This window comes from Coregonus clupeaformis, chromosome 28 (assembly GCF_020615455.1).
Source record: "Coregonus clupeaformis isolate EN_2021a chromosome 28, ASM2061545v1, whole genome shotgun sequence".
Taxonomy (NCBI): Eukaryota; Metazoa; Chordata; class Actinopteri; order Salmoniformes; family Salmonidae; genus Coregonus; species Coregonus clupeaformis.
In genome coordinates, this window is record NC_059219.1 from 1,880,304 (window position 1) to 1,908,104 (window position 27,801).

Genomic DNA, 27,801 nt, shown 5'->3' on the forward strand with positions numbered 1-27,801 from the left:
TGCCCACCCCTGCTCAACGTGCTAGTTCTCTCTCTGTAAATCTGGTGAGAATATTTAGTGAATGTTCCCTCAGTTACTTATGTAGTTGTATTCCTTCCTCCTGTATTCATCAGACCATCAAGCCGTCGGACATCGCCACAGTGCGGACCCTGGGTCGGCCTCCCCACCTCATCATGAGGATCATGGACTGTGTTCTGCTGCTGTTCCAGAGGAGGGTGAACACGGTGAAGATCGACCCGGAGAAGAACTGCACCATACCCTCCTGGCAGGAGTCCCTCAAACTCATGACTGCTGGGAACTTCCTGGGAAGTCTGCAGGTAGGAAACAGATGGCCAGCATCTAAGTAGTATTACTTAGATAAGCAAATTAAGTATTACAGTGTGCAGGTACGACATCTACACACTGTAACCAGACTACACTGTTCATTTTCGACAGTAACATACTACACTATAGACACTATACTACAGGGATATATGACCAGGAAATCAACTTCAGTGGTGATGCAATGGCAGCTTGCTTTGAGAGCTCAGGCTCTGTTGTCTCTCTCTAACAGCAATTCCCCAAAGACAGTATCAATGAGGAGATGGTGGAACTACTGCTGCCTTACTTTGACATGCCAGACTACACCCTGGAGACGGCCAAGCGCGTGTGTGGAAACGTGGCCGGTCTGGCCTCCTGGACCAAAGCCATGGCCTCCTTCTTCTCCATCAACAAGGAGGTGCTCCCATTAAAGGTGGGTCTATCCCAGGCAACCACAGGCTAAATCAATTTCAGGGGTATTTCACGAACTTGGTCAAATCGCTCCATTGTGTAACACCACCCGCGTCTCTGATAACCTTTGACATGTGTACCACAAACTTGCTAATTTATTTGTTGTTTCCAGTACATTTTGTGTCCAGTTAATATTTGATACTGTACTTCCCTCTTAGGCAAACCTGGCAGTGCAGCAGAACCGGCTGGCCATAGCCAACATGGACCTGCAGACGGCCCAGGCAGAGCTGGATGACAAGCAGGCAGAGCTGGATGTGGTGCAAGCAGAGTATGAGAAGGCCATGATGGAGAAACAGGTACTGAACACCTCTCTTCTCATTGTCTTACATAAAAAAATATAAAAAATATTCTGTTAAAAACATATATTCTCTCTCTCTCTCTGCCTCTCTCTCAGACTCTGTTGGAGGATGCTGAACGCTGCAGACACAAGATGCAGACAGCCTCTAGCCTCATCAGTGGTCTGGCTGGAGAGAAGGAGCGCTGGACAGAGCAGAGCAAAGAGTTTGCCGCCCAGACCAAGCGCCTTGTAGGTGGGTTCATTCAACCCTTTTTTCTCAGCCTTTTTTATAGTAATAACAGGGCTAACTTTCCCAAAAACTTTGTATGACCTTTTGTCCATTGTCCACAATTCTCTACATCTTTTTTTTATTTCGGAAATGCTCTGAACCGGTTGCTACTGTACCATATTTTTCAATGTGTATTAGTATTTTATCTGTAGTTATGCTATACAGTAGGATGGAGGCGTGAACCAACCAATGTGTGCTTACTTCCTGGTTCAGGTGACGTCTTATTGGCCACGGCCTTTCTGTCCTACTCCGGCCCCTTCAACCAGGAGTTCCGGAACCTTCTCCTGACTGACTGGCAGAGGGAGATGAAGACCAGACGCATCCCGTTCGGGAACAACCTCAACCTGACCGAGATGCTGATCGACGCGCCCACGGTCAGCGAGTGGAACCTTCAGGGCCTGCCCAACGATGACCTTTCCATCCAGAACGGGATCATCATCACCAAGGCCTCACGCTTCCCTCTCCTCATAGACCCTCAGACCCAGGGCAAGATCTGGATAAAAAATAAAGAATCCAGGAACGAGCTGCAGGTTGGGCTGCATTCATTTTCACACTATTGTCCTCCTTCTCTCCCATAACTATGGCCTCCCATTGTCCAGCCGATAGATTTTGTATGTTTCCGAACAGCGGTTACACTAATCTTAGGCTTAACTAACCTTTGGATCTGTCAGATCTTCCTTCTTGGTCAAGAAACTCTGTGTAATGCTGTGTCAGTAATGAGACATTTTTGTGGTTCCCAGATCACCTCCCTGAACCACAAGTACTTTAGGAACCACCTGGAGGACAGCCTGTCTCTGGGGCGCCCCCTACTGATCGAGGACGTAGGGGAGGAGCTGGACCCGGCACTGGACAATGTACTGGAGAAAAACTTCATCAAGACGGGCTCCACTTATAAGGTATGTACTATTATCCTAACCACATTGTCAATTATCACATGAAACACATTATAATAATGGGGTTATTATCTCTGGGGCTATTCTTTCTAATCTAATACATCGAGAGCATAATTTGTCAAAATTGAGTTATTGACATAACCTTGTTCGGTTCTATGTTCTCTACCTATATAGTACTCTAAATACCCCAATTCATGTTGTTAAGTTCAAAAGAATACACAGCTGACACAATTCAAACCAATGAGGCTTCAGAACGTTAAAGCCAATTACCTCAGAATCATATTTTTGCAGATAGAACCTTATAGTCCCAAGCTCTCAACATTCATGTGGCCTATGTGTTTTATTTACCCTTATAACAGTCACTGCGGGCAAAAATTAGCTTGGTATGTTATTCTGGTTGCAAACGACATCAGGAAAATATGTCATAATCCTGTTCAGCAGGATTGAACGTTTTGGAAAGTTTGGATAGAAATAGGCTACGTAGATCAAAGATGCCTCTCTAACATGTAGAATAAGGAATCACATCAGCTCTATTCATGGCATTTCTATCTGCAACGTTCAAGAACATTTGGCAACTAAACATGGCCTTGAACCACATTGACTTTCTCTTTTCCTGCACCAGGTGAAAGTGGGAGACAAGGAGGTGGATGTGATGAGGGGGTTCCGTCTTTATGTGACCACTAAGCTCCCCAACCCAGCATACACCCCAGAGATCAGCGCCCGCACCTCCATCATAGACTTCACTGTCACCATGAGGGGTCTGGAGGACCAGTTGCTGGGACGGGTCATCCTCACTGAGAAACAGGTCAGGAACCACGTCCAATCATATGCTTATGAAATCATGGAGAAAAACATTTGAATGTATCAACAAAAGGTCATTTTGTTCTAGTTATTTAATAGTGAGCCTTTATTAGAATTGTACATAGTGACCGTGACCACCCATTTTGAAATGGACTGAATCAAATGAGCACAGTGCATGAACCCAGCCAGGTCTGTATGTAGAGAAGTGTTCATATGACCTGAAAAATCAATGTATGTCTTGTTGTTGGTCTGAACTGTGCTGTTCTGAGCTGTGTCTGACCGGTGTTTCTGCCTGTTGGAGAAGGAGCGTACGGACCTGCTGGAGGACGTGACGGCCAACAAGAACATTAGTGTCTGAACAGTGTTCTTATCTATCCCTGTTATATCTAGGAGTTGGAGAAGGAGCGCACAGACCTGCTGGAAGATGTAACGGCCAACAAGAGGAAGATGAAAGAGCTGGAGGACAACCTGCTGTATCGTCTGACCTCTACCCAGGGTTCCCTGGTGGACGACGAGAGCCTCATCATCGTCCTGGGCAACACCAAGCGCACCGCCGAGGACGTCACACAGAAACTACAGATTGCAGCCGAGACCGAGATCCAGATCAACACTGCTAGAGAGGAGTACAGACCTGGTGAGTTGGTTGTACTGTGGTTAGGGTAGAATTATTCTCGGTACAGACCTGGTGAGTTGGTTGTACTGTGGTTAGGGTAGAGTTATTCTCGGCACAGACCTGGTGAGTTGGTTGTACTGTGGTTAGGGTAGAATTATTCTCGGCACAGACCTGGTGAGTTGGTTGTAGTGTGGTTAGGGTAGAGTTATTTTCGGTACAGACCTGGTGAGTTGGTTGTAGTGTGGTTAGGGTAGAGTTATTCTCGGTACAGACCTGGTGAGTTGGTTGTACTGTGGTTAGGGTAGAATTATTCTCGGGACAGACCTGGTGAGTTGGTTGTACTGTGGTTAGGGTAGAGTTATTCTCGGTACAGACCTGGTGAGTTGGGTGGGTTGTACTGTACCAGTTTGTTTTAGGGTAAGGGTTAACCCTAACCAATCACAGTGCTCTGGTGGATAGCAACTGGCACCACCTTGTGTTGACTGTTCTTCAGGAGCAATCTATTCCTCACACTTTTCAAGTGGCAAGTTTGTTTGAGCAGAGTTGGATGTATGATAATATAGAATGAACGTTGTCTGTCACTCACTGTCTGCCTGTTGTGTGTTATTGTGCTGCTACAGTGGCCACCAGAGGCAGCATCCTGTACTTCCTCATCACTGAGATGTCCATGGTTAACGTCATGTACCAAACGTCACTACGACAGTTCTTGGGAATCTTTGACCTCTCTCTGGCCAGGTACAGTAGTAATACACCTTTTCTTATACAGAATACCATACATTTGTATTTATGTATTTCATTTTAATTATTAGTCCTCAGTGGTTCAGTCATTTTGTGTAACCATTGAATTGAATGAATATATAATCAATGATTTGTGAATTGATAAGTTACACTGGGGGATTTGTGGTTTTGCAAAGTATTTTGTGTAGTTGTAGGAGTCGTCTGATTCTTGAAGTATAATATCTGAAACCATAGCAACAGTTATATTTGAATGTTAACATAATAACCACCACAATATGCCTTCTCTGAACAGATCAATCAAAAGTCCAATTACCAGCAAGCGAATAGCGAACATCATTGAGCACATGACCTTCGAGGTGCACAAGTACGCAGCCAGGGGTCTGTATGAGGAGCACAAATTCCTGTTTACCCTCCTGCTGACGCTGAAGATCGACATGCAGAGTAACCGTGTGAAACACGATGAGTTCCTCACCCTCATTAAAGGTGGGAAACAAACTCCATCCTCCAATTCATTCCACCAATCTGTAGTCCACAGTTAATTCAGTCATTGCTGAAAATGTTGAATACCAAAATGTTGTTCATTGCTCACAGACCATTGACTTGGAAGGAACCTCCTCTATCTGTCCTATGCAGGAGGTGCCTCTCTGGATCTGAAGGCTTGCCCCCATAAGCCTGCCAAGTGGATCTTAGACATGACTTGGCTCAATCTGGTTGAGCTCAGCAAACTGTGGCAGTTCTCTGATATCCTTGATCAGGTGTGTTCCCCATGCAGTGTTTTCTTACACTGCTACTTCATGTTGTCACACTAATACCCTCCCTCAATAAGTCTGTTTCATGCCCCCCCACCCCCCCCCACCACAGTAAACAACCCTATTCATTGTAATGCTCCTCTGTGATGACAGTGCTCCTTTTACTCCTCTGATCTCTGTCAAATATGGCATTGAACTGAGCTGTGTGTGTGTCTGTGTGTGTCCAGATCTGTCGTAATGAGAAGCAGTGGAAGGCATGGTTTGATAAGGAGGCCCCTGAGGAGGAGGGGATCCCTAATGCCTATGACCAGACCCTGGACTGTTTCCACCGCCTGCTGCTCATACGCTCCTGGTGCCCAGACAGGACCATCGCACAGGTACACCTGTACCTCTCATTGAATGATTCAATCAATTCATTAATCAATCAATCCAAGACATAATACTTTATAAAATGTCTACGCTTTTTGGTATTTTCATCAAAGCTTTGGACTGAGTTTTAGAGAGTATTTCTACTGCATATTGCTTGAATCTAGTAGCAGGTGACTTTTTAACTAATGCTTTACCTGTTATCCTCCAGGCCCGTAAGTACATAATGGACTCGATGGGGGAGAAGTATGCAGAAGGAGTAATCCTGGACCTGGAGAAGACATGGGAGGAGTCAGACCCCCGGACCCCGCTCATCTGCTTCCTGTCCATGGGCTCAGACCCCACCGACTCCATCATCGTCCTGGGGAAGAGGCTGAAGATAGAGACGCGCTATGTCTCCATGGGCCAGGGACAGGAGGTCCACGCACGCAAACTGCTCCAGCAGACCATGGCCAACGTGAGTCCTAAACACAGCATTATAGTACACACTGACTGGACTCCTAACAGTCAAGTTATAATTATCCTCGTCCCCAGGCTATTGCGCTTAGTGAGGAAGTCTGGTACGCGAGACTAACTTATTAGGAATCAGCGTTCTGCCATGAATTGTGGTCCATGCCATCTCATTTGTAATCAAATTGGGAATTAAAATTGGGATAGGGATGGAATGTGAATTGAAATTACCCATAGTGTTAATGAAAATGGATGTGATTGATTTAGACTGTATTAGACTGTATATTAGACTGGATTAGAATGGATTAAAAACGAAATGGACTAACACCACATGCATCTCCCTCACATTATTAATTGAATTATATAATTAAGGTAGTAAATAATTACTCTCCCAATATGGACAATAACGTATGTATGATATAATGTTCTATTCTATTCCAAATGCACACACAGGGTGGCTGGGCCTTGCTCCAGAACTGCCACCTGGGACTGGACTTCATGGATGAGCTGATGGATACTGTGACAGAGACAGACACCATCCATGAGACTTTCCGCCTGTGGATTACTACAGAGGTCCACAAACACTTCCCTATCACACTGCTGCAGATGTCCATCAAGTTCACTAATGAGCCTCCCCAGGGACTGAAGGCAGGGCTGAAGAGGACTTATGGAGGTGGGTCACACCACAGTTCACACATACATATGCATGTGTACGCACTTAAACCACAACCCTAAACCACAACCCTTAACCCTTAACCTAGCTTCATGTCCAAATCCTGGTTCAACCCTAGCCTCAACCACAACCCTAATCCTAACCCTAGCATCATGTCCACATCCCAGTTCATCTCTAACCCTAGATTCACGTCCATATCCCGGTTCAACCTTAGCCTCAGCCACAACCCTAATCCTAACCCTAGCTTCATTTCCACATCCCAGTTCAACCCTAGCCTCAACCACAACGCCAACCCTAACCTTAGCATCATGTCCACATCCCGGTTCAATCCTAAACCTAGCCTCAACCACAACGCTAACCCTAACCCACCATTGTTTGTTGCCCCAGGCATTAACCAGGACCTGCTGGATGTCAGTAACATGGTCCAGTGGAGGCCCATGCTGTATGGGGTGGTGTTCCTCCATTCTACAGTCCAGGAGAGGCGTAAATACGGCCCCCTGGGCTGGAACATCCCCTACGAGTTCAACCAGGCTGACTTCAACGCCACCGTGCAGTTTGTCCAGAACCACCTGGACGACATGGACATCAAGAAGGTAGGTGCAGAGATGAGAAGCTTCTGCTCTCATCTTCACTTCTCTTTACTGTTAGTACTACTAACTGTCTTCCTATGTAAGATATGCTTGTTCCTGTGTTGATGGTAGTCTGATGTCTCCCCAGGGTGTATCCTGGAATACAGTGCGCTACATGATCGGGGAGATCCAATATGGCGGTAGGGTGACAGACGACTATGACAAGCGTCTGCTCAACACCTTTGCCAAGGTCTGGTTCAGTGAAAACATGTTTGGACCTGACTTCTATTTCTACAAAGGCTACAGCATTCCCAAGTGTAGCAACGTGGACCAATATCTGACATACATTCAGGTCAGTCAATTTTTCACACTCAAAGTCTCTCCTGCAGTTTAAAGTGCTGTGTAACTTTAGATTGAATGAATGTAGTCAGACTGCATGAAGATGTGTACAGTATATGTTATGTGATGTATTGAGGCATTTGGTAACACTTCCTATGAATACCTTGTTCATAATGCATTATAAGCACTTATAACACCTTATGAGATATCCACAATGTATTACACAGTTTACTGTAGTTTGGTAATGCACAGACATGCAGACTCTGATCTGATGTATTTTCCCCTGCAGGGCCTACCGGCTTACGACACTCCAGAGGTGTTTGGCCTGCACCCCAATGCTGACATAACGTACCAGAGCAAGCTGGCCAAAGATGTCCTGGACACCATCCTGTCCATCCAGCCTAAGGACAGTTCCAGTGGCGGAGGTGAGACCAGGGAGGCCATTGTGGCCAGGCTGGCTGACGACATGCTGGAGAAACTACCTCCAGACTACATACCGTTTGAAGTGAGTAGGACTGGTCTGGAGTTAGCGAACCCTACTGGAAATAATCACACATGATTAATAAAGTGCTGGCCATTAAAAATAGGATTTCCCATAATAACTTGCTGCAGCAAGGTAGATCGTTGAAAAACTCTCACAGGGTGACGCCAAGTCATCTAACAATAACCCATGCAATGAAATTCATTTCTGAAATATGCCCCATAGTGCAGTGACATTTGAAGATAATGTTTTTATTGCAATGCAGGTTTACTTTTTAATGTTCAGAACTGTGGTATGCATTTGCATTCCAATATGTTAAGAATCAAATCAAATAAACGTTTATTTAAAGTGTAATTTCACAAGAACGTGTTTTCAATATATCCAGGTGAAAGAGAGGCTACAGAAGATGGGTCTGCTCCAGCCCATGAACATCTTCCCCGGCCAGGAGATAGAGCGCATGCAGAGGGTCATCGTGCTGGTCAGGGAACACGCTGACCGACCTCAAACTGGCCATCGACGGGACCATCATCATGAGTGAGAACCTACGGGACGCGTTGGACTGCATGTATGACGCACGCATCCCCTCACGTTGGAAGAAGGTAGGTTTATTACTGGCTCTGGGTACACATTTATTACGTTTTCTACGCATGTATTCCATGTTCTATTTTCTACGTTCTATTCCTGTGTTCTAGGCGTCATGGGCCTCAAGCACTCTAGGGTTCTGGTTTACTGAGTTGCTGGATAGGAACCGTCAGTTCCAGGCGTGGATCTTTGAAGGACGGCCCAACTGTTTCTGGATGACAGGCTTCTTCAACCCACAGGGCTTCCTGACCGCCATGAGACAGGTACAGACGGCACATTCAAACATTCTAATGCAATCACAATTGAACATACTTACTGACTTGGCTAGGTCACTGAGGTTATATGTAGAGGTTGCACACACTACGCAGTCATAGTTGATCATGAAGCTACAAAGACAAAGCCAGTCTATGTAACTCGGTTTTTGTGTGTGTAGGAGATCACTCGTGCAAACAAGGGTTGGGCCCTAGACCGTATGGTGCTGTGCAACGAGGTGACCAAGTGGATGAAGGATGACATCACCCAGCCGCCCTCTGAGGGGGTGTATGTGTACGGCCTCTATCTGGAGGGGGCCGGCTGGGACAGGAGGAACTGCAAACTCATCGACTCCAAACCCAAAGTGTTGTTTGAGATGATGCCTGTAGTCAGGATGTATGCTGAAAACAATGGTGAGTGCTGTAGTCAGTAGTTATTGTAACTTCCTGGAGCCTCATAGAACAGTATCTCATTCAGCTGCACCTAGTTTTCATCTATACATGATATGTTGAATCTTTTTGCGGAAATTATATAACTTTTAGGTAAATAATAATGTGGTCTTCAATGGTTACAGTACGTCAGACCTACTGTATGGACAACATACAGTGAAAAATAAACGTACATGTTAACATCATGTATACGTAATGGATGTTTATCATTGCTGTGGTCATTTCAGGAGTCAAGGATGCCCGGTTATACTCCTGTCCCATATATAAGAAGCCTGTAAGGATGGACCTGAATTACATTGCTGCTGTGGAACTGAGGACTGCTCCACCGCCTGAGTACTGGATACTACGTGGTGTGGCACTCCTGTGTGAAGTCAAATAACCTACTTCTATATTGTATAATACACCTAAATCATGAAGAGTAGTGTTTCTCAGTGGTTAAAGGGGCAATATGCAGTTCAAACAACAACAAAGTTATACCCCACCACTGTTTTGTTAAACAGCTGAGGGATGGGGCTGGAGAAATGTAACCACTCTCAAATTTAAGTCTAAAAATGGATGCACCAGTCGTAGATTGCTCATTTAAAGATTAAACGATAGAAGTGTCTTTATTTACATTATAGTGGTAGGCTTCCGTAATAACAAAGTTTCACCTGTCACTGTGATGCAGGAATAACAGAAAAATAAAGTTGCACACACTATCTATACCCTCAATTATTTAATGTCTGAACTATTTTGGGTGTGCGTTTACTTATTTATTTTATTTGAAGGAATCATTTAAAATGTCCTTATTTTTGTACTCACCATAATATGGTTGTTACTAGACTACTATACATTGGTAGATGCTGTAGTTCTGTATCTCTGTTCAGTCTCAAGCTCAGTCTGAAGAATTGTACTGTTCCTGTTAAGAAAATGTTCATATTTCAGTCATTGTTTTTAAAATATTGATTTATAGTTTAGATAATATAGATTTAGAATTCTGAGACAGAAAATGAATTATAAATGTAACATGTGAATATAAAAACACAACAAAAGCAGTAGAATGATAAAGGCAAGAGAGCACCAGCACATTATCATCAAAAACATATCAACATGTTGATTCTCCCACGGTTGTATCTTCCTAAATATGTTACATTAAATATTAAAAAATGTCCCATTACTCCCATTGGTTTTTATCTAGCAGTGGTTCAAGTTAGCTGAAGTTTGTAGTGGCTGTTTAAAGAAATACGAGACATGGATTACAGTTTTTCCTGGCAAATAGACACATTTCAGGGTAAGGAACCATCTAAAATGGTAAAATACAGAAATGATCCTTTAAGTGAGTCCTAAAACATATCCAGTGGAAACTAGCACACGTGATCACTCACACCTGTAATAAGATATCCAATTAGTTTAGCTGTCTTCCCAACTGTCCTGCAGTCAGATCAGTGAGTCGCACATCAACCAGAGAGAGAGAAAGGAGGAAGGACAGAGGGGTCTGGTTGCAGTCTCTTGCTCCCCTCCCACCCCACCCCATCCCTCTGTGGTCCTCCTCTCTCCCCTGCTGGACTCTCTCCTCCTTCTGAATACTGTTCTCCCCCCTCATCCTCCTCCTCATCCTAAATACTCTCTTTCCTTTGGTATAGATGTAGCAGTACATGTTTTACCTCTTGGTTACGGATGGTATAGACAACAGGGTTGATGCATGGTGGCACCATGAGTAACACTAGAAATGTGACATGCTGGATACTCCCTTGTTGAGACAAGTGAAAGGACAGTTTGCTCTTGTAGTTGCAGATGGGCTAAACAGTATAATATTGGCACCAGCTGCAGTAGAAACATAGAGGTAGTGCCTCATTGTACATACTTTTTGGTATTCTCCAACTGTCTTACATATTCTCCCTAAACATCACAGACAAAATTATTTATTTATTTTTTACAAATAAACATGACAGTATAATGTAGGAAATTCATTAATTAAATTATCTCTGGATCAGAGCTCTGTCCCTTTGGCTGTTGTGGCCTGCATGCAGCCGGCATCTCAGCAGCCCTCTTCTCAGGTGAGTTCTGTGGCTCTGGCCTCACAATCTGCTTCGAGACACGGCAGAGGCCGGATCATTCCGGCGATTGTCATAGGATGTTCGATGGTGAGGTATGTATCTGTACCTGGGGCAAAGACTATGTGTTTTCCTGGGGCAAAAATTCAGGATATCACCAGGTTGCTTCCCGAGGCTGTGAGTCAGTCACCATGGGCTGATACTGTCATGGTTCATGTGTGGTCAAATTACATTATGAAAGGAAGCTCAGAACAGCTGAATATGGATTTTAAAGAACTGACTGGGTCTCTACTTGACACCAACAAATGCCCCATAATATCTGGCCTTCTGCCCTCCCTAAATCGTGGCATTGATAGGTTCAGCAGACTTTTAGCCCTCCGTAACTGGCTACGAAACTATTGCAGCTATGTGGGTGTAACATTTATTGACAATTTGTATACCTTCTGGAAACAAAGCTCGTATTATAAGGAGGATGCGATACACCCAAATAATTTGGGTTTGAATCTTTCACAGCATTATAAGTGGTGGAGACAATGACTTATCAATGACCTAAGTCAGAATGAATCCCTAGCATTTTGTCGCTGAGTTGTATAAGGTAGCAAATGTAATGATTAGGGGAGAGAAAGACTCAATGAAGTAACCTAATTTAGTCCTCTTACTGCCCTGCAGTAATATATGCCTATGAACCAGAGAAATATGTTAGCACTGAGGTGGTGTGCCCTAGTAGGAAGTAGTGCAGCTCACCCTGCACTATTAAAAATAACCTGAGTAGGTTACTCTGCTAAGCTTCCCAGTAAAGCAAGAAAAACAATCAAGCATCCCAGAAAAGTGTTAAAAAATAGCCCACGAAATATGTAGATTAAGAAACAAGGTAATGAAATAATAATTTCTAGTAAAGATGACATTATATTTGATAATCTCTGAAACTCACTTAGATAATCCTTTGATGATACAGTGGTACAATACATGGTTATAAGATCTACAGAAAATACAGAAATGCTAAAGGTGGAAGTGTGGGATATTCAGAACCACATTCCTGTAAAGCTTAGGAGAATCTCATGTTAAACACTGGAAGTAATATGACCACAGTATCGCCACCTAAAGCCCATTCTGGTGGGAAGCTGCTATAGACCACCAAGTGCTAATTAGTATCTGGATAACGGTGAAATGTTGATAAGTATGTGATATCAATAGAAAGGTATATATTTTTTTTGGTGATTTAAATTTTGACTGGCTTTATCAGGCTGCCCACTCAAGAGAAAGCTCAAACTGTAACTAGTGCCTGCAACCTGGTTAGGTATAATAACCTACATGGTAGTTACAAACAGTACAGAAGAAATATCAATATGTATGATCATATCTTTACTAATGTGCAGAAATGTGGAAAGAGATAATCATGGATGTAGTGATACAAAAGCATATCTAGGAAAAACTAAAGTCCCAAAGGTGGGAAATATTAGTACAAGAGGTATACAAAGTTATAGTGATTCCATGTTGTTGATGTGAAGAATATGTTGGTCCGTGGTGTGTAATGATGAGCAACCAGATGCTGCACTTGACACATTTATGAAATTGCTTATTCCAGTTACTAATAGGCATGCACCCATTAAGAAAATAACTGTAAAAACTGTTAAATCCCAGTGGATTGATGAGGAATTGAAAAATGGTATGGTTGAGTGGGATGAGGTAAAAGAGATGGAAATAGTTGGTGTACAACCGATTGGAAACGACTGCAAATTGAGAAATCATGAGACTAAACTGAATAAAAAGAAGAAGAAACTACACTATGAAACAAAGATAAATTACATAAAGAATGATAGCTTTGGGGCACCTTAAATTACATTTTGGGCAAAAAGAAAACCATCATATGAATCAGATGGCTATTCATAAAAACCCACGATATTGCCAACTACTTTAATGATTTTTCATTGGCAAGATTAGCAAACTTAGGGCATGACATGCCAGCAACAAATGCTGACACTACACATCCAAGAAGACAAATTATGAAAGACAAGCATTGTAATTTTGAATTCGTAAAGCAAGTGGGGAAGAGGTGAAAAAATTATTGTTGTCTATCAACAATGACAAGCCACCGGGGTTGACAACTTGATGGAAAAATTATGAGGATAATAGCGGAGATTGCACTATTTGCCATATCTTCAATTTAAGCCTACTAGAAAGTGTGGCCTCAGGCCTGGAAGTAAAAGACCCTACCTAAGAATAGTAAAGCCCCCTTAACGGCAAATATGACCAATCAGCCGTTACAACCTAGTAAACTGGGGAAATATTGGGTTCTACCAGATACAATGCTATTTTACAGTACACAAATTGACATCAGACTTTCAGCACGGTTATAGGAAAGGACATTCAACAAGCACAGCACTTACACAAATGACTGATGTTTGGCTGAGAGAAATTGATGATACAAATATTTTGGGGGCTGTTTTGTTAGACTTAATGAGGCTTTTGAATTATGAAATAGTCGTTGATGGAAAACGAGATATGTTTATGGCTAACCCGCTATATAGTGGATAAAGAGTTACTGTCTAACAGAACACGAGAGGGTGTTTTTAATGGAAGCCTCTCCAACAAAAATCAGGTAGAACTCAGGAAATCCCCAGGGCAGCTAAGGCCCCTTAATGTTTTATATCTTTACTAACCACATGCCACTGGCTTTGAGTAAAGTAGTGTGCTAGATGCAGATGACTCCACACCAGTACACGCCAGCTACCAAGGACTGAAATGACAGCAACATTAAGAGTGCAGTTAGTTTCAGAATGGGTGGCAAGGAATAAATGAGTTAAATATTTAAAAACTAAAAGCATTTATTTGAGACAAATCATCTACCAAACCCAAAACCTCAACTAAATCTTGTAATGAATAATGTGGAAATTGAGCAAGTTGAGGAGACTAAACTGCTTGGAATAACCCTTGATTGTAAAGTATGGTAAAACATAATGATAAACAGTAGATAGGATGGGGAGAAGTTGTTATAATAAAGTGTGATTTCAAGCAGGTATCAAGAAGGCAGGTCCTAAGGCCCAGTTTTGTCACACCTGGACTACTGTCAGTCGGGTCGCCAGGTGCGCACAAAGAGTTGTAATTGGCTCAGAACAGGGCAGCACGGCTGGCCCTTGATGTACACAGAGAACTAAATTAATAATAGCATGCCAATCTCCTGGCTCAAAGTGGAGGAGAGATTGACTTCATCACTACTTGTATTTGGGAGAAGTATTTAATGTTGAATTCACCAAGCTGTCGTTTGAACTACTGGCACACAGCCCAGACAACCATGCAACCCCACAAGACATGCCAAGAGGTCTTTACAGTCCCAAGTGTAGAACAGACTATGGGAGGTGCACATACATAAACATGACTAATGGAACATATTCCACATCAAGTAACTCATGCCAGCAGTAAAATTAGATTTAAAAAACAGATAAAAATACACCTTATGGAACAGCAGGGACTGAGAAGCAACACAAACATAGACACATGCATACAAACACATGATAACATAGCACTATACACACATGTACAAGGATTTGTGTATAGATAGGTGGTAGAGGATGAGGGTCATACTTAGTATGTTGTGAAATCTGTTATGAATGTATTGTATGTTTTTCAAATGTATAACTGTCTTCATTTTGTGGACAGGAAGAGAGGTGCCAAGGATCCATAATAAATACAAATATAAGTCTAAAGCTTACAGATGCTCTCACAATTCTAGGCTCACATAGCAGCCCTGCAGTGGTACTAAATGCACTGTGTCATGTTGAGCTGAACCAAATGATAATTAAACAATGGCACTCAGCACCCAGACAAGCCCCAAGGCAAGCCACACACGCCTGGAAGTACTATGCTCAGGTAGTGGATGCTGTGGCAAATAAACACATATTTTTCTATTCCAAGAGGGCAGAGTCATCTGAGGCTCCAAAGGATGGTGCTCATAATATTAGAATGTGCCATGCATCACAGTATGTGGAACAGAAGAGAGTGCAAGACAGTGAATGTGCAACGAAGTATGCAAAAGACCTGATTTTTAACAAAGTGTAGAATGGCTGCCAGAACAGCTTTTAAGTGTAAATCCAATGAGTAGGTAGCTGTTCATCACCAGAGAGAAGAGAAAAAGAAAACAAAAATAAAAAAAAAGTTTTCCTGAAGCAATGTGGTGGGAAAAACAGGAGAAGATCCAGCATGCCTTGCTCCTCTTGAAAAGTGGTCCTGTTGAGAAGGTGTGAGGTGTAGAAAGAACATTCAGTTCTGTTTAACTTTGTTGAAGCCATGGTGCTGATCAGATGTAATAGTAGTACTAGTAGAGAAGCAGTCCCTGGATCTTGGAGATAGCTCAGAGCGTTTTCTCTTCTATCTATACTCCACAGACGTCTCATTTACATGTTATGCCTCTTATACTCGATGTTTACAGCTGTGTGGTGGAAGGATACTTATAACCAGTCTAAACTCTTACCAAAGGTTGCCTGCTAAGAGCAGGCTGGAGGTGAGAATTTCTGTGGCATATTTTAAGTTTAGGTAATTTACAACTGCAGTGGAATAGAGAAATGTGATAGTGCTATACAGTATAATAGCCCCTGGGGCTATCAGAAAATTGCTCTGAAGCAAGCGGTTGTTTTGATGCAAGGAAACCATATCGTGGAGAGGTCTGCCTAACAGTATTTTGCCTAATGAATGTGATGGAAAAATGGACAGGAGGACACTTGAAAATGTTCAGCCAGTAATTGGCAAATGAATGTGATGGGGTTTTGACACCTTAACGTTAAAAGAAACCTGGAGAGGTATAGGTCACTCTTGTTGGGTTAAGGTCATTAACCCCTTCCTTGAGAATGGTGTCCAGGCTTTATATACCAAGTCCCTCCTGTACACACCTACCCTTCTTGATGCCCTGCCAACCCACTTGTCCAAACCCCCTCAATACAATTATAAGATTTTAATCTGTAACCAAATGATTGTAATAAAGTTAAGCATATTAACTCATTATTAATGGTTGCTTGCTACCCAAATCTTCGAACCTGAGGTATTACACTTGACTTGAGTCAAATGGAAGTAAAACTAGAAAAAGTAAATTTTCGAAGAAAATGTGTGGGCTTGCTATAGTCTACAATAGTGAATAGGAGCAAACACGCATCTCACACACCAAGTATCCATCCATGAGTGTTCTGGTCTCCCTGCCTGGCCCTGTAGTAAAGACATCTACTCCAGAGGTACTTGCTTAAGTCACAACAACTGATGAGCGGTTTGTGCAATATGGCAGAACTCTCATGTCCTGTGACTGGATCCCTCAGTACAGGCTCTGAAAAACATTGTCACATTGGCTGCCACCCAGAGCCATAGAGGCCTACAAAGATGTAGTGGGCGAAAGCAAAGATAAACTCTGTGGGGAAAGCGTTGCTTCTGTTCTACTCCGGCTGTTGCCATAGTAACAGCTGAACTTGTCAACAACAGGTGGGTTTTGTTTTAGCATAGACATTAATGGTAGCTAGCAAGCTATCAAAGGGATTCTAGCTAGCTGAGGAGATAAAATGGCTGAGAAAAGTGGATTGGAGAAACTGGACTTTGGTGCATTAAGCATCAAGCAACAACAGCAACTCCGACAATTTAAGGTAAGTTAGCTAGCTAACACTTTAGCTAGGTAACGTTAGCTCCGTGAGTGCTCCTTGGCTTTTCCAACATGTAGTTACGCTAGCTAGCTAACGTTAACGTTAGTTCTATCGATATAATTAGGAATTATAATACAATAGGATCTCTTGTTCTATCACTCACTGCATTATTTTTTTTGCATTCAGCCAGCTAACAGTTAGCTAGGGGAAATTCCTTGGTTAAAGATAGGCTCAGCAATATGACAACATCACGTGGGGTAACTTTATTTACATCTGCTATTGCCATTGCATACCTTGCTTTTCCCAATATCATGAGACATGGGAAGGAGTACAATGGACAGTAAAGTTACTGGACATTCACCTTTATATTTCTCTTGGGACAAGCAAAGCCAGCAATGTATATTACAAATATATCTTGAAGAATGAAGTTAGGTTGTATGTCAAATAACATGGACATTCTGATTTCCCCCTCTTTTTTCAGTCTTGACAGATTAGAATTGGCCCTTTCTACCCTCTGTGATAATGAAGTATGCTGAGCCATTAGCTATTTTCAATTTTTTGTATAGATCGAAACGAGAATCAACAATGAAAAATATTTGAGAGAGCATCCAGAGGTGGAGGCCTTAATAAGTGACTTTTTAAGGTTTGTTAATTGGCTGGCACTCTCAAGCACTCTAGCTCAAGAAATTAATAACAAATACAATTCTGTTTCATATTTAGCTACAGTAATGAAGTCTAACTGGCCAATTGCTTGGGTACCTGCTTCTTGTTTTTTACAGAGATGTTTTTCTCAAAAGACCCACAGACATTCGAGAGTTTGCAGCAGGTGGGTTCAGTCAACACAAACTGACACGCACACAAAGATACTAACAGACAGGGACAGTCCTCTACTTTGAACTACCAATAATGAACATCATATTTTCTCTCTTTCAGATTACTTTACCGACCCAAACCTTTGTATGAGCATTGGCTCCAAACTGCAGGGCGATCCTGCCGACACAGGCACAGACTGAATCCTTAACAGATTGTTTGGCAGTTCAACTGTTATTGAAGTGTAAAGCTGTAACAAGCCTCTTTCTCTGTGTCCTGTACATCCTCTGTATTGACTAGTTATTTGTGTCAAAGTAACATTATATAAAGTAGGAATGTACTGGCATCCAGGCAGAGTTTCTTAACGAGCATCATTACTACAGGTTAGTTACAGGTCTACAGATAGAAGACTTCTAGGCCTATATGGTGGAGTGGACAGCCTCTTTACAGGAGTTCTCTCAGTGAAAGGTCTAAACGGTATCATTGGGACGTTCCAACTCTGACGTTACCCCATTGAAGTTGACATTTAAAACGGTTAAGGTTAGATGAGAGTATGGGTTAAGGTTTGTGACGTCCCAAGGATTCCGAATAGCACTAACTGTTTTCTCAGGCCTTAGAGTACCCCTTTCTGGACTCTTACATACTTCCATTAACTCCCCAACTCATCAGATTAAACAAAAAAACATTAAGCAAGATGAGATGATCTGACCACACTGGATACACAGTTTAAATGTTTATTGAATTAAAAATAATCTAGTAACCAGCGCAGTATGATAAAATCATTCCTTATTCTGTTTGATTCACATTTTAAAATCAGACACACTACAAAAATAGGCACATCTGGTTTAACAATTAAGTGATTGTACAGAGAATACCCTGAAATTGTATAAACACCTAGACCCTGACAATATTGGACATTTCAACAGTAGACCTACATAGTACATTCTGTAACCAACATACTGTGGTAGAGCATGTTAATAGAGCTTTTAAATCCTGAGCGAACAGGCACAAATCATCAATGTTTAGACAAATCAATGTTAAAAGGTAAAATATATTTCCTTTTTATAGTTAAAAGATTGTCAGTAACTTACATTGTTTGATTTTTGTTCTCTTATGGCTTGTATTGGGCTCCAGGAATCCAAAATTGTATCTCAGACACAGATCTAGGATCAGATTACATGATGTAAAATCTTAAAAATAATCCTTAGGGAGTAAAACACATAACTGACCTTACACCACTGTCTATAGGCAACGTCATCCTACTGCCTTTAGCTCAGAGTAGTGTACTACTAGTCTACGGACCCCAGAACCCATCTACATTACACAGTATGATGGGGCTGTCAATACACACTGATCTGATCCAAGGTCAGTGTTGCGTTATCCCCCTAATGGTAATGGTTAGGATTCAGAGAGGGTAAGCTGGCCCTGGATCTGTGCCTTTTAAACAATCTCACACACATACTGTACACATGGGACTTTAACCACAACATGCAAAGGAGTTTCAACCAACCGTGGTACAAGTTAGAGTTATTTTATGTTGTGTCTAACTTACACAGCATTTTAACGGTAAAGCGGATCCCCTTTTAAAAAACATGATTCCCGTTATTAGAACCTAATACATACACTCACTTTAGTTCACAAAGTAAAATTCTAAATTGGAGATAAATTGAACGGCAATGACTACAACCAGCATACACTGCGGCCCTCCCACAGACATCCAGTGTCTGATGTTCTTCATGTACAAACAGGTTTAGTCCCACACACACTTCCAATGTCTCCCGTTTTCACACAAACATGGCCTGGGACACAAAGCTGTTTCCACGAGTTGTTCCGGCGGCAGTGGGGTTATCCTCCTCGTTGTCATGGTAATCATTGGCCTTGTACTGGTTGGGGGCGTACAGGGGCGGGACTTTGTTCAGCCTGGGCTCATCCCAGCCAGAGGGGGCGTCAGCGTAGTACAACTCCTCCGCATCACGATTGTATTCCTCATCACTGTAAGCATCCAGGTCCTGGTGAGAAAGATAAACATCTTAATAATCATATAAAAATCAGGAGAACCAATGCAGTCTTCTAGTGACCCTTGCATTAGCCAACAAACTGCGACAGTGCAACACCCTTTAAGAGTCTTGAACCCAGGTCTTCTAGCCCATGGGCAAACTTGCTAACCACTGCTCCAAAAGGGTTCAATCAAGGGGGGAAATTGTAACTATCTTACCTAGGCAATGGTTGCTACAGTATTAAAAATACATGTTTCTATCTATAGCATGTTCAGTGTAACAGCTATGCACATAGCAGCCCTCCATACCCTTCATTTTCCTACACGTTATCATGTTTGTGTACTGTTAAATGGGGCAATCATGTTGAGTAACTGATGAATTAATGATCATAAGTAGATGTTAAATTATTAATTTATTTTTGTTTCATGAATCCTTTACCAGGATGTATTATGAATTATATAGACAATGAACTAAGAGTTCAAAGCCAAAGCTACAGAGCTAATTTGATGCATCTCAATAGTCTAAAATGGCTTCTTCTCCTTGTCTCTATTCGCTCCATCTTTACTGATCTAAAAACACAGGCCAGGTGGAAGCAATATCATGGAGGCCAGCTGTGAATTTGCTTTCACCTGTCCAGGTCTTTTTATGTCTGAAGATTGAAGAAAGGAGTCAGGAGAGGAGGACTATTGAGAGATGCACCCCATGTATGGCTGTGTTCTTACCGTGCTGGGCTCACCATTCTGGGGAGCGTAGTACAGGTGGTCCACGGGTCCATCCTCGCTCTCCACAGGGTCTCGACTGGTGTTCAGCTGCAGATGCAGACACACACACACAGGATTATTCTCATCTACTCTGAGCTAGGGTAAAACATATTTCAGATGGATGCTTTCCTAATCAGCATAATCGTTTAATCATTTAGCAATGTTGATAAAAACATGTTGTGGTGTTGTAAAAGACAAATTGAGGGGCCATATAGAGATATATAAACGTCTCCCATCACAGCAAGCCTAAAACAATTATGGCTGGCCACCATCACTCACCCTATCAGTAGAGCTGCTGATGGTCTGCTGCTTCTTAGGGGGAGGGGGCTTGTGCTTGGGTGGACCACTGAGAAAGCGAGAGAAAGGAAGGACTCAAACAAACAGTACGGATGATCACTTAGTATGAGTGACAGACAGACAAACACTCACTCTCCATTGTTCTGGTTGCGTTTTTTGCGGACCATGACCACAACACTGCCAATAATGGCCAGCAGCAGAACCACCCCAATGATCCCTCCTATAATACTGCCTGTAGCAGGACCCTTCACTGGCAGTCGTGTACCTACAGAGAGAGAGAGAGAGAGAGAGAGAGAGAGACACAGGGAGAGAGAGGGAGACACGGGGAGAGAGAGAGAGACACAGGGAGAGAGAGAGAGACACAGGGAGAGAGAGAGACAGAGAGAGAGAGAGACGGAGAGTGAGAGACACACACAGGGAGAGAGAGAGACACGGAGAGAGAGAGAGAGACACAGGGAGAGAGAGAGAGAGACACAGGGAGAGAGAGAGAGACACACAGGGAGAGAGAGAGAGAGAGAGAGACAGGGGGGAGAGAGAGAGAGAGACACAGGGAGAGAGAGAGAGAGAGACACAGGGAGAGAGAGAGAGACAGGGAGAGAGAGACAGGGGGAGAGAGAGATGGAGAGAGAGAGACACAGGGAGAGAGAGAGACGGGGAGAGAGAGAGACACAGGGAGAGAGAGAGACACAGGGAGAGAGAGAGAGAGGGAGAGCGAGAGAGACAGGGAGAGAGAGAGATAGAGAGAGACAGGGAGAAAGAGACGGAGAGAGAGAGAGAGAGAGACACAGGGAGAGAGAGCGAGAGGGGGAGAGATGAGAGAAAATAAGGTAGATGATAGAAAAAGTGAGATGGGAAGGAAGCGAAAGAATAGAATGGAGGTAAAAGGGGATAAGTACAAAGAGGGAGAGAAAAGAGGGAGAGAAAAGAGAGAGAGAAAAGAGAGAACATTAACAACAGTGTAGTGATAACATTCACATGCTGGAGTAGTCCCAAATGCACTGGAATAACCCTACAGTGCATTTCATTACACAACATTGTTTCATTTGCGGTGAAAGGTTCTGAAAGCGGAATTAAGAATATAATCCCCAAGTAATGAAGTAGGCCTACTAACTAGTCAATGGTGTGTGTGAGACAGAGGTGCAAAGAAACTGTGTGTGTGGATGAGAGAGGTATAGAGAAAGTGTATGCGTGTGTGTGAGAGCAAGCCGAGATGCAGAGAAAGTGTGAGTCTGCCTTTACAGAAGAAAGGTCTACATTAGTGGACTACATCACATGGGGAGGCAGACAATCAGACAATGACTGTAGTACCTCCCTCTAATGAACCATGACCACTAGGACCAGTACTAACAATAGGATTATACACAAGACAGGAGTACATACACACACGGTGTGACCCATCTCATTATCCTCCCCATCATTGCCTAGGGGATTATGCTAATGAGGGAGTGTTAAAGGGCAACGAGGAGCTCAGCTAATTGGAGGAGAGTTACACAGGGAAAGTAATTGGTTGGCCCGATTGAATGTTGTTAGGCTTATAATTATGACTGTGGTACTGATGATCTTATAGCAACGCTCTGTAATGTAAACAATGGAGCATCCAATTACCTTTTCACATGCAAATAGCAGTTGTTTTCAATTAGACCACATGTAAATAAAATACAAACGCTTTGGTTTCCCAGTAAAACTATCTAAATGGTCAATAATAAATGATAATTTCATAAAATGATCTCAGAGTAGTTTACCCTGACATTTATAAAGACATTATTGTTCAGAACATGTCATGTTTAATGTGTGTAGTTTAATAGGTCTTGTGAGACAGAAATATTTACATTTTATAGGTTTAGAAGGGACTGTCACTAGGCGATTACTATGGTGTAATACAGCTTGTTGTCCACATGGCGGTGCTATGTCTCCATAACACAGCTCTGAAGGACTAATAATATTCACTACCTCTGTTCTGTCCTTTGCTCTTCATCTCTCCCATGGTCGTCGACTACAGTATGTATCTAGCTATATCCATGCTCCCTTTTCGTCTATGGTGCTTTTTGCTCCATCCTAACTCCACCATCCCTCTCATTTGTTATCCCTCACTTGCCCCCAATCCCCCCTTCCCTGATACATGTGCAAATATTGTACTATAAATTGTAAATTGTGCCTTCCTGTATTAAACTTACGCTAAAATGTTTATTCTGTTCTACTGAGCCATTTACTTTATGTTTGTACTCTTATTGTTGTTGCATTGTCTGGACAGTGTATATACCATGTGTATCCTGTACATACCACTAATAAAACCTGAAACGTTTCCTCCCTCTCTCCATAAAACTTTTCCTCCCCTCACCTCCTTTTTACTGATAGGGAATAAACTGGGCTGGTGACAGCTTTATCTGGTAAGCATTCTTTATTAGGGTACTTTCTTTTCAGATCAGTTCAGATAAAGGAGAGGTGAGGAAGCCACCGAACAGTATTGAGATGCAGCTGCTGTCTGAGTGACTCCAGCAGTAGTGAATAGAGATCGTGCCCTCTCTGTATCTGTGGTGGATGCCAGCCATGTCTCGCTCTAATGAAATCTCCCAGACGGCCCGAGCGTGCCTGCTGTGTCTCTCAGCTGGCGCCGTGCTACGCTGCCCTCCAACAAGGACGGGCTCCGTAAATTTAGCAAGACGGGTGCGCACACACACACGTAGCAGAGTCCAGCAGTCCAGCTGGCAGGGACATCTTGTATACTATCCAATATCCTTGTCACTCACACCAACATTTATACACACCCACAATTCTCTGTGGTGTGCTGCACGCCCCATACCCAGGGTTTAGCTGCTCTTGGTGTATTCAAGGATTCTACCTGTATTCTCAATGTAAGGTATGGTCTAAAATACTGCTAGAGTTTTCAAATATAAAAAAATACTGCCAAAGTTCTACAACACTAGAGCCCTGCCGCATAAGATCGCTTAATTATGCACCAGCTGTCTCTAGATGATTGCTGGGGGATTTTCCAGGCTGAGAGACTGGCTGATCAGGAAACAGAGAGTAACATCTCTCTCTGGCTGCCTCTCTCTCTGTGCTGCCTGCTTGCCTCGCTCTCTACGAGCTGCCTGCTGACCTCTCTCTACGAGCTGCCTGCTGACCTCTCTCTACGAGCTGCCTGCTGACCTCTCTCTACGAGCTGCCCTCTCTCTACGAGCTGCCTGCTGACCTCTCTCTACGAGCTGCCTGCTGACCTCTCTCCACGAGCTGCCTGCTGACCTCTCTCCACGAGCTGCCTGCTGACCTCTCTCCACGAGCTGCCTGCTGACCTCTCTCCACGAGCTGCCTGCTGACCTCTCTCGGTGCTACCTGCTACCTGACCCAAACAGATTAAAGGCATTGATCGTTGGCCAAACAATCCTATTGTTGCTGATCATAAAATCCACCTGTATTGTTTTTTGTTTACTTTTTAAGATTGTCTTATGTGTCCGTTGAAGCTCAAACACGGTTACATTGATCCCAGATGATGGGAATACAGATTAGGTCTAGACGGATTGATCAGCATTGATAGAGATAAAGATTAGGATAAAGAGAGAGCTAAAGTAATGCCTTTGCTCAGTCAGGGAGAGGAGAAGCCTATCCCTTAGATCCTAAAGGCTTAACAGGGTTACATTACCAACATCCATTCAGCCCGACACACACAACTCGCACCCTAGCGACCCTGTATCCTGGTAACCAGCTGCCGCATACATAATCACACAGATTGGAGTGTGTGTGTGTGTGGGTGAGGGGGGGAAGACAGCGAGAGAGAGAGAGATAAGGACAAGGGCATACAGTGATAGAGGAGAGAATAGAGGATGATTAGGGGAAAGAGAAGAGAGTGGGAGAGACGGGGTGATGGAGAGGAATTCAGATCACTTTGGGAAATGCCTCTTCAAGTATGCTAGTCTTATTTTACTGCTACTAAACACTATACACAATATAACTACCACCCACCACCCACCACCACTACCACTACTATGTGGAATGCTGTTGCCTACAGTCCCCTGCTGTTGGCTGCTGCCTGCCTGGGCCTGGTGCTGTACTGAAGCTGTAGTCTGTCAGACAGGCCCAGTATTAATCTAGTGTGAATCCAGAGCTGGCCCCATGCATTTACACTGTCTGGGATTAAACGGATGTCAGGGACACCAAGCCTCGTGTGTGTGTGTGTGTGTGTGTGTGTGTGTGTGTGTGTGTGTGTGTGTGTGTGTGTGTGTGTCTAACAGCAGGAAAGACGGAGTGTGTATGCATACGATTGAGTGTGGGTGTGTGAGTGTTTGACGTTGATCTCCCCCTCTCTCTGCAGGGAGACAGTGTGCTCCCTGCCATGGTGCATTAAGGCACAGACAGGCGCCCTGGGAGAAGGCAGGATATCTCTCTCGCTCTCCCTCGTACCCTCTCTCTCTGACAAGCTCGTGGCTCCCCTCTCGCTGTCTCTGCGTCAATATTTACAGTCCACTTTACACTGGTACAGAGGTGGCTGGGTCCAGCCAGCACGGAGCAGGCCTGCTGCATTTGCCAAATGTAGCTGTCCAGTCCAGCTAAGAAGGAGCACTAGGGGTAGGAATAGGACTAGGCAGGCTGTAGTAGTCCAAAGGCGATACACACCAACCCACGACCACACCAAATAGCTGTTCATCTCAGCAACAGAGAGAACATACACAGGTTGCAGCTGGCAGGTCCATAACAAGGCATTCACACACACGTACGTACATGTGCCACACACACAGTCCAGTCTGGATAACTATGAGTTGTACTATAAGAACCCAGGTCACCTCAGTTAGCTAGTGTATCATAATGTGAACTGTCCCTAACCTCCCCCTCCCTCCCTGGGGCCTGTTCTGTCACCCGTTGGTTTGTTTACCTGCCCTGTGACCTTCTACCTGGGAGAATGTCCACTTCATCAAGTACTGGAGCACTACTCAGACATGCACAGAGGGATCCCAGCCCAGAGCGCAGCCTCGTACTGAGAGGGGATTGAGGTGAGACAAACGAACATTTCCACTACTGTTTCCTCTACACATAAAAAGAGATGTTCTGAAATGTCATCTGTACTAGTCTCAGGTGAGGCTGGGTTAGATCAAAGCGATAAAGGAGGATGCCTTCCTGGAATGTAATATCACCTGTAGCTATAGTTGTTCAACGTCAGTAGAGATGGAGGAAAGAGAGGAGATGACTTCAGACTATTGAGATGTATCCTCTCGGCCACAGCAGTAGGCTAATTGGGGGCTGTCTCCAGTGGACTACCTCTCATAAGAGACTGATTAACAGAACAGGGAGCCGTAATGGCCCCTCTCTCCAGTTGCATTCTCTCCCCCTTTCATCCTATGCCCCTCAAGAGAATCCGCACAGCCAGAACTGCACAGGCCCGGCTCTAGCTCAGCATTCGGATTTAAAACTCTCATTAAGACAATTGTCCTCTGCCATGGGGAACTATTGGGCATATAAACAATAGAATAGGCAATGACTTCTCGTTATGTGGCGAGCTTCCGTGGCTAGGTTTAGTTTGTTGTTGATTATGCAGGGTTACAGTAACATACAAATTCAAGCATGCGCACGTTATTTGCATGGACATCTAATGGGCCTGTGGACATATGGGTGTGGAATCACAATGCAAACTAGACCCACAGTTAAGTATAGTTCCTCTCACATCTACATCTACTGTGTTCCCTGGGAAGTGTTGGAGGTTGTGGGAGCCTTGTGCTGATCACACATGGAAGTCACAGGAGGTCGGTGGCACCTTAATTGGGGCTTGTGGTAACGACTAGAGCGGAATAAGTGGAATGGTATCAAATACATCAAAAACATGGTCTCGTTGTTTGATGCCATTCCATTTGCTCTGTTCCAGCCATTATTATGAGCCATTCTCCCCTCAGCAGCCTCCTGTGATGGAAGTCACTACCACCTACTATGGTGTTGCTATTGATGTGCTCTTCACAGTGGCAGTCTATCCTTAACAATGTAATATTACACATGGCAAACTTCAAACGCATGCACACATTTAGTATGTGTTACAAAAACACATGCACAATCATAAAGGCTGACACACACACACACACACACATAATGTAGGCATATGGATGCTAATAGTCACATTTCCACATGCACACCCACCCCTGCATGTCACAGATGAAGAATATCAAACTGCTGTACATGCATCACAAGGCATTACCAACAATATCCTCCACACAGACAACCCCATGAGCACACATAATGAATACATCCTTCATCCACCATCTAATACAACAGACTGCATCAAGACAGCTCGTCTGAACTCACTGTCTGTCTCTCTCAGATAATCCTTTTTGTCACAATTCATTGGAATATCTCAATATACAGTTAGCTATATCACGCTCCCCCATCTCTCCCACCTCTCAGTGTGTGTGTGTGTGTGTGTGTGTGTGTGTCAGAGACAGACAGTTCAGTAGCAACAGCAAAGTATAAAGTGGGTGAGTGAACATAAATAAATTGCTGTGGGCGAGGAGCAGAGCAGAGTGTGTGAGGTAATCAATAACTACCAGTGAAGGACACTTGGTGCAGTGGAACACCAGGCCAGCCCTGCGTGAAAGACATGACACAAACACTGGTTGCACACTACAATGACACTCAACATGACAGTCAACACAATACAGAAAGACACACATACACTGAGTGTACAAAACATTAGGAACACCTGCTCTTTCCATGACAGACTGAACAGGTGAATCCAGGTGAAAGCTATGATCCCTTATTGATGTCACTTGTTAAATCCACTTCAATCAGTGTAGATGAAGGGGAGGAGACAGGTTAAAGAAGGATTTTTAAGCCTTGAGTCATGGATTGCGTATGTGTGTCATTCAGCAGGTGAATGGGCAAGACAAAATATTTAAGTGCCTTTGAACGGTGTTTGGTAGTAGGTGGTTTGAGTGTGTCAAGAACTGCAACGCTGCTGGGTTTTTCAAGCTCAACAGTTTCCTGTGTGTATCAAGAATGGTCCGCCACCCAAAGGACATGCAG

The 27,801-nt window shown here is 43.5% G+C and overlaps 3 protein-coding genes across 3 annotated transcripts in view; 2 read left to right on the forward strand and 1 right to left on the reverse strand.

Annotated features, from left to right (window-relative positions):
• Positions 1–10,389, forward strand: part of LOC121570064 (dynein axonemal heavy chain 5-like) — a 71,750-nt gene extending 61,361 nt beyond the window's left edge. Inside the window, 22 exon segments of the mRNA XM_041881528.2 lie at positions 114–317; positions 554–733; positions 930–1,067; positions 1,166–1,301; positions 1,551–1,867; positions 2,078–2,233; positions 2,853–3,035; positions 3,422–3,665; positions 4,265–4,379; positions 4,675–4,865; positions 5,016–5,137; positions 5,359–5,508; positions 5,709–5,954; positions 6,401–6,620; positions 7,008–7,213; positions 7,338–7,541; positions 7,818–8,033; positions 8,395–8,493; positions 8,495–8,608; positions 8,702–8,854; positions 9,025–9,256; positions 9,520–10,389. Coding sequence (XP_041737462.2) covers positions 114–317; positions 554–733; positions 930–1,067; positions 1,166–1,301; positions 1,551–1,867; positions 2,078–2,233; positions 2,853–3,035; positions 3,422–3,665; positions 4,265–4,379; positions 4,675–4,865; positions 5,016–5,137; positions 5,359–5,508; positions 5,709–5,954; positions 6,401–6,620; positions 7,008–7,213; positions 7,338–7,541; positions 7,818–8,033; positions 8,395–8,493; positions 8,495–8,608; positions 8,702–8,854; positions 9,025–9,256; positions 9,520–9,671 — 3,978 coding nt within the window. The 3' untranslated portion in view covers positions 9,672–10,389.
• Positions 10,390–16,590: 6,201 nt separating this feature from the next.
• LOC121570063 (RIIa domain-containing protein 1) lies at positions 16,591–18,446 on the forward strand. Its single transcript, XM_041881527.2, has 4 exons — positions 16,591–16,943; positions 17,507–17,583; positions 17,720–17,766; positions 17,874–18,446. The coding sequence occupies exons 1-4, from the start codon at positions 16,863–16,865 to the stop codon at positions 17,951–17,953; spliced, it is 285 nt and encodes a 94-aa protein (XP_041737461.1). The 5' UTR covers positions 16,591–16,862; the 3' UTR covers positions 17,954–18,446.
• Positions 18,447–18,470: 24 nt separating this feature from the next.
• LOC121570062 (nectin-2) overlaps positions 18,471–27,801 on the reverse strand; it is a 75,315-nt gene continuing 65,984 nt past the window's right edge. Inside the window, exons 7-10 of the mRNA XM_041881526.2 lie at positions 20,938–21,070; positions 20,788–20,854; positions 20,470–20,556; positions 18,471–19,759 (exon numbers count right to left, since the gene is read on the reverse strand). Coding sequence (XP_041737460.1) covers positions 19,535–19,759; positions 20,470–20,556; positions 20,788–20,854; positions 20,938–21,070 — 512 coding nt within the window. The 3' untranslated portion in view covers positions 18,471–19,534. The remainder of the gene's footprint in view (positions 19,760–20,469; positions 20,557–20,787; positions 20,855–20,937; positions 21,071–27,801) is intronic.

Bases quoted from the DNA above. Each gene is read 5' to 3' on its own strand.
- LOC121570063 (XM_041881527.2), top strand. From the start codon at position 16,863: ATGGCTGAGAAAAGTGGATTGGAGAAACTGGACTTTGGTGCATTAAGC. The intron at 16,944-17,506 runs GTAAGTTAGCTA...TTTTTTGTATAG, and splicing joins AGCAACTCCGACAATTTAAG to ATCGAAACGAGAATCAACAA. The intron at 17,767-17,873 runs GTGGGTTCAGTC...TCTCTCTTTCAG, and splicing joins CATTCGAGAGTTTGCAGCAG to ATTACTTTACCGACCCAAAC.